The 7461-nt window shown below is 32.6% G+C and overlaps 1 protein-coding gene across 1 annotated transcript in view; it reads left to right on the forward strand.

Moving 5' to 3' along the window:
- LOC108692321 (solute carrier family 35 member E1 homolog) overlaps positions 1 to 6600 on the forward strand; it is a 10219-nt gene extending 3619 nt beyond the window's left edge. Inside the window, exons 2-3 of the mRNA XM_018200519.1 lie at positions 5804 to 6012; positions 6091 to 6600. Coding sequence (XP_018056008.1) covers positions 5804 to 6012; positions 6091 to 6600 — 719 coding nt within the window. The remainder of the gene's footprint in view (positions 1 to 5803; positions 6013 to 6090) is intronic.
- Positions 6601 to 7461: the final 861 nt, after the last annotated feature.

A 7461-nucleotide genomic window follows, 5' to 3' on the forward strand; every position in this document is an offset into this window, starting at 1 on the left:
TTATATAAAAAACGCATTTATTAAATGCGTTTTTATACAAAATGAATCTGAAATATTTTTTTCGAAAACTGTAATTTACTTATTACTGTTTAATAATATTATTATTATTAATGTGAATATTATTTTTATATAATGAATTCGTTAACTTATATTATTATATAATTCTGATTTAAAAATAAACTCGCTATAAACAATTTTCATGATACGGTCGAATCTTTTTTTTTTATTTTATTTTATTTTTTTTAAAGGAAAATTATTCTGTAGCTTTATAAAAACTTAAATTTAAACGCTAATCTTTCCAACCTTTCAACATGGTGATGAGTCATGTGATCTGGGACCCACTGTATCAAAGATGTCGACGCTCAGTATCCATGCTGTATGTACTTATACTGTAGTCATAACACAAGATGATTGAGCCGACTTTTGTATGCAGAGTAGTAGTTTTAAAAATCGATAACAGACAGAGAGAGAGAGAAAGAGAGAGAGAGAGAGAGAGAGAGAGAGAGAGAGAGAAAATATTAGTACCTCTGTCTAATATTAATGTCGTGAAACATGGGATAGTATTCACAGTCTATTTTTATTTTAAAACTGTCTTAAATATATAATGACTACATTTACATGGTATACTTAATCGGTTTGATAACATCCATAGTTATGAAATTGACTAATCATAGTCGTTCTTCCGAAGAATGGTGAAACAAGTGATTTTGACAAGTTGTTCGTAACCCTTTTCATTTATTTGAATAAAATTCATTTTTGGCAATCGGCTATGACAGCTGGCGATATTATGAACAGCCAAGATATTTAACCTAGGAAAGCGATTGCAGCACAATTTGTCATTTGTTTACGCAATCACAGTATAAGAATATATAGTAGGAAGGACAAGTAGCGTCAACAGTTTTAATCTTTTTCAAACGAAATTTCAGAGTTGCCATATCTTTGGTGACCAAATATTTATAGCAGTAGGAACCACCGCCTATACTCAATAAAAAAAGGAGATTAAAAAATCTTAACTTTTCAGAATCTTCCACCGAATCAGTTAGATACATCCACAGTCATGTTGCTTCATAAAATTAATTGCTGTAATCAGTTATTCAGGAGACATGGCAGTGTCTCGTCGCTAAGCAAGCGCAGTATATACAGTAGCGTAACTCTGTCGGCATGAACGTATAAATATCTAGAGTTTTCAGATGCGGGAGGTGAAGCTTTTAAGGGAGGAGAGGCCACCATATTGTCTGGCGACACTGATTCTGCTTTTTATCGATAAAATAATAAAGTATAATAAATATAAACTGTGGCTGCGTTCTGTTTCACGCATTTGTTCTTGTTATTTACTGAATGTTAAACAAGGATAAATGATACATCATCCGTTTCATGCATGAAACGGAATGCAGCCTGTGTGTGTGATATCGCTGCTGGATACCGTGACGAGAGAGAATAATAGTTGCTTTCCATTTACACCGATTTTCAGATAATTCTTAATTGTGACGTCATAATTCAGTTGAATGCATGTTCTTTTTACATGACAAATGAGATTTAATTGAATTTTTGCCTATAATCTGCACAAGATTGAGATCGTATGTTTTAGTGAGTTTCGTAAACTTACTTTAAAAGTCAGATTCGAATCTGTGTTGTCATGTGATAACTTTTTATCAAACTTAAGCAAATAATGACGTTATTAATCTGAGTTTGAAATACTCAGCTCACTTTAGACTCAGTTTCACGTGTGTGCAAATGAAAAGCAACTAATATTGTGCATACGAAATTTTATATTTTTCTAAAATAAAACATCAACAATGCCACATTATGTTGCAATCGGCTGTATCAATAAAAGCTATAAAAAACTAAGGAGTAAATTAATCAAGAGCAAAATATTAAAATAAGTTTTCATCGATACATATTTATAACCTACAATAAAAATAAAGATTCAATATAAAATAAATAATAAAAAAGAGGCTACAAGCCAATAAGTCATTTTAATGCTAATTTGGAAAGAATATAAAATTAAATTTCATATAATTGAACAATTTTGACTTATACAAGGTCATTATCAATATCACAACATATCGATAATTACGAGTACAATTAAAATCGTATAAAAAATAAAATTCTAATAATATCTACAGCCATATGGTAAAAATTCTAATAATATCTATAGCCATATGTTAAAATATTATTAATATAAAATTCGAGGCAGTATTATATATGTTTTATATTAATAACGTTTAACATGATTTTGGATTTATTAGAATTTTTATGCTGCCCTAACTGTTACTACTTGCAATTACCGATTTTTTGTAACGTTAATTATGACCTTGCATACAAGTCGAAATGTTTGTTCAATTATATGAAAATTAGTTTTATATTATTTCTGTGAGTGGTTTAACATTAAAATAACTTCATAGCCCCTTTTTTTAATTACTTGATTTGTAAACATTTAACAGTTGTGTGCAATTGAAAGTAATTTTCGGTTTATGTTAAAAGAAGTAATAGGTATATACTAGGTGTATAAGCTTAAATCCGCTGTTTTTTAGTCAGAAAAATATATTTTTTTTCCTAGGAAGCAAAAACAAATTTATTCAAAGTACTTGCCCTTGCTATATATTTTTCCCATCTTTCGGGCAATTTGTGTATACCACGCCAAAAAAATTCCTCATCTTTCAAGGCAAACTACTCAAGCCATTTTCGGACGTCTTCGTAAGAATCGAAGTGCCGCTCAGCGAGCGCGTGGCCATCGACGAAAACAGGTGATAGAAGGTGCCAGGTCTGGTGAGTAAGCGGGATGGGGTAGCACTTCCCAGTTGAGTGTCTCCAAGTAGTTTTGGACCATTGTTGACGTGTGCGATGGTGCGTTGTAGTGGAGGAAAATCAGCTTCTCATGTCTTTTCCGATATGCGGTCTTTTTTCACGCAGAGCACGGTGCAATTTAATCAATTGTTGGTGGTAGCGGTGAGTATTAACAGTTTCACCAGGTTTTAACAGCTCATAGTAGATACCCTCCTGATCCCACCAAACGCACAGCATTGTCTTCCGTCCGAAGCGATTTGATCTTGAGGAAGATATTGATGGTTGAGCGGGATCAATCCAAAATTTCTAGCGTTTAGGATTCTGAAAATAGATCCACTTTTCATCGCCTGTCACAATCCGATGCAGGAACGACTTTCTTTTTTGTCTGGTAAACAGAATTTGGCATGTGTTTTGGCGTCGCTCCATCTGCTTATTGTTCAGTTCATGTGGCACCCATTTTCCGATCTTTTGAACCTTCCCCATAGCATGTAGCCGCATGGAAATGGCTGCTTGAAAAACACCCAATTGCTCGGCAAGCATTTTTTGCGATTGGGTATCGTCCTCGTCCAAAAGAGCCTGCAACAGTCCTCAACTTTCCTGGGCCGATTTTCACGCTTCTTGTCACTCAGGTCAAAATTGTCGTCATTGAACCGACGAAACCAATCTCTGCACGTTTCCGAAAGCATTGTCGCCATAAGCCTCCACAAGCATTCGATGCGATTCGGCAGCCGATTTCTTCAAATTGAAACAGAAAAGCAAAACTTCCCGCAAATGCTTTTTTTTTTTTTAGCAAAAAACTAGACATGATTACGAAAGAAAATATATATGTTGTTGTATGAAATTGCTGATGATGTGCACTGGTTAATGTTGACAGATATCAAACACATAAAAAAAAGTGTGTTGTGTGCCCAGGGTAGCTTTGTACGCTCACTAATGCCTATGAGCAAACAGCGAATTTAAGCTTATACACCTGATATATTTATTACTTCTTTTAATATAAACAGAAAATTATTTTTAATTGCACATATCCATTGAATTAATTTTGCCTCACAAAATCCTATTTTTATGCACTGGAAATACAAATAATATAATACATATATCGATTTTCAAATAGCTAAAATGTTGCCAGACAAGATGGCTGACCCTCCCCTCCCTCGTCGCGCGGATATCGGTCCTCTTGCCCGTAGCTTTACGCTCCATCCACATATTCATATGTCCATGCATCTTTGATATTAGAGTTTTCCAAAATGAAGTGTTCACGCGTATATAAATAAATAAGTTCTCTAATAGCGCCATCTGAATTTCTTTCTCAGTTACTCTTTATTGTTTTGCTCTCTCTCTCTCTCTCTCCTTGATTTGTACATCAAAGTATATTTTTTAATCTAAATGTAATAAAACTAAAAGAAAAAGATTTATTAATTGTAATGCATTGCAAAATAAAAAAAAATACAAAATAAGAAAATATAAAATTATATAAATGTTGTGTGATACAAATATTATACTAAAATAATATATTATACTAAAATAAAAATATTTTAATTAATTGACTGCGGCACACGATGCTTGTTTTGCTGCTAGATAACTTGTGTTTTAGTAAATTATTTTAGTAAATTATTAGAATTGCATCACATAGAACGCAGATTTCTAGTTAAAATGAAAGCAATCCAGCAATTATATCACTCAGTATTTAAGCGAGACTGAAATTGGTGTTTGCAGGTATGTATGTGCGTGTATGTATGTATGTGTATATGATTTCAGTTAATGGTTTCCCTCTCATTGCATTGTTGTTTTATTTCCGATATTGTGGGCTTTGTAACAATTTTGCTGATGCCTAATCATTTGCAAGTTACTATTGTATTGTATTTTATTTTACGTTATGTCTACTATAGTCTATTGTATCATATTTTATATCTAATATTCTGTTAACATCCCAGCAAACGAGAATAGATTAAAATGGATTGAAATTTTTTTCTATCCGAATGCATATTTTAAACAATACTTTTTTTTATTTAATTAGATTCAATTAGATTCAATTGGATGCAATTGGATTGAAAAACTGCATTTTCTATTCAAAATTTTGAATTGAACAGTATTCACAATGTGTGTGTTGTGTATAGAAAAAGCTAATATTATTTTTAGATTGAAAGACATAGAGATATGCTTCATGCAATTCCTATAAATGAATAAAAATGCATTCAGGATTGAAAGCATTCAGGATGAAAAGCATTCATTTGTGAATCAATATTTCTGAAAATCTGAATCCATGTCAATTCATTTAAATTCATTCTCATTTGCTGGAATGTAATCTTTCTCATAAAACTTCGCAATAAACTAAATTAAACTAATTAAACTAAATTAATCATGATTTCTTTTCTTCTATCTCTTTCTCTGATCCGTATTTCAGCTACTCGAACATTTAAATGGCCTTGAGAATGGAAAGAAAACGAAAGAAAAAGAAAGAAGTGAGATAGAAGAGATTTAGATGGCATTACTGGGCAACTTACTTATTTCACGCATGCGACCTTTCTTTTGGACAAAATCAGGAGAGTTGCGCTACTGTAAATTGTGGCAGTAATATGTCATGGTGTGATTGCAGTAACTGAGAAACTGTGGATTCTCTGCTTTGATTGGAATTGGTGCCATCAAAAACATGGCCACTGATGCGCAAATAAATATGCGCGGCTAAATAGAAACTGGGATCTTGTCCCTACTGTATATTTTTATACTGTGACGCAGTTCTGGGAGCAGAGCAAGACTTCCGAGCGGCGCAGATGGCATACATCCCTGCGTAAACGAATGACAAACTGCACTGCAGGTAGAATGAATGAACGACATCTGCGGCAGTAACTGCATAAATGAATGCATCCACCATATTGTTCTACCATGCTTTTCCCTCTTTTATTCTTCTTTCACCTCTGTTCTCTTCATGTTTTTATCTTTTTTGTCTTATTTTATTCTATTCTTTTTTAGGTTTTATTTTTAATTATATATTAACTAAAATTTGGCTCTGTCCCAGTGAAGGCTACAATGCCTCTTTTTACGGTGGCTCTATCAAGAATAATACTTCGGGAGCAGCAAACATGGAAGGTATACTTGAGCCTTGTACCGATAGTTGGCGGCGTAGCTGTAGCGACACTAACAGAGCTTAGTTTCAACATGATTGGCTTGATAAGCGCTTTAGCGTCCACTATGGCGTTTTCTTTGCAAAATATTTATTCAAAAAAGGTATAATGAAAAAAAATTATTTCTCATTTACCATAACTACATTTATTTCTGTTTTTAATCTTGTAATTTTTGATCTAGGTGTTACATGACACAGGCATACATCACTTGCGGCTGCTACATATACTTGGTCGTCTAGCTCTATTTATGTTCTCACCAATTTGGATTATGTATGATTTACACAATTTGATGTACGAACCGATGTTAAAACCATCCGTAGAGATAAGCTATTATGTATTAGGACTATTATTTCTAGATGGTATACTTAATTGGTTTCAAAATATTATTGCATTTTCCGTGCTATCTATTGTGACGCCTCTGACATATGCGGTAGCGAGTGCTAGCAAACGTATATTTGTGATAGGAGTGACATTATTCGTACTTGGCAATCCAGTTACATGGCTTAACATATTTGGTATGACTATGGCCATATTAGGAGTATTATGTTACAATAAGGCTAAGTATGATCAAAGAATAGAGAAAGAAAAGAAGACAATTCTTCCGAATTATTATGAAACAATTCAAAATGGTAATAGCAGTTCCTTCTTGGTTAATGGATTTGCCAGCAAACATCAATCATTTGCAGTCTAGTCTCAATTGATAATTTTATTTTAACAAGTTCATATGAGTTTCTACATCAGAAAAAAGTTTAATTCTTTTTTCTGTAAGTGTAAATTAATTTTCATAAGTTATTATATATTATAAATTGTTACAATTATGGTAGAAGAAATTTTTATTTTCTTCCATGATTACAATGGTCAAATATAATCGATCAAATTCAGAAAAGAAACTCATAAATTACTTCTAATATTACACACACACACACACACACACACACACACACAGGATTTATTGTTTTAATTAACGCACTATCTAAATTATCTCTTAAATAGTGCATTTTAGAGAAAAATGTTTCAGACAAAAGTTGAGTAGTTTGGAGAGGGACATAAGATGGTATTATTGGTTTGACCTCGGAAAGTTGTTTGAAGGGCATAGAAAAGTCATCAATTCTTAAATGGAATTCCATATTTCATTGCATATTCTTGTAGTTTGCCTCCAGAACTTTCCAAAACACTACAATGAAATTATTTTCATTAAGTACTTTTCGAGTTATAAGGTACAGTATTGCCGACATTAACATTATCCAAGGTATCGAACCGTCGGTTAAAATCTCTTGAATGTTATTCAGGATCATAACATTTGTCAAGATCAAAATCATTGGAAGTTGTACCTCTTATTTGAATTTTTATGTAGAAATGTAATTTTTAGTGCAAAAATTAAAATATGAGGAACAACCTTCAATGACCTTGATCTTGATAAATGTTATCCACATTATGATTCTAAACAACATTTAAGAGGTTTTAATTGTCAGTCGGATACCTTGGGTAATTCCATGAGCTATTAAGATCGTCAACCCTGGGAAAATTTTCAGCGGTATAAAAAGGGCTTTAA

Source organism: Atta colombica, unplaced genomic scaffold, assembly GCF_001594045.1.
Source record: "Atta colombica isolate Treedump-2 unplaced genomic scaffold, Acol1.0 scaffold69, whole genome shotgun sequence".
NCBI classification, from domain to species: domain Eukaryota; kingdom Metazoa; phylum Arthropoda; class Insecta; order Hymenoptera; family Formicidae; genus Atta; species Atta colombica.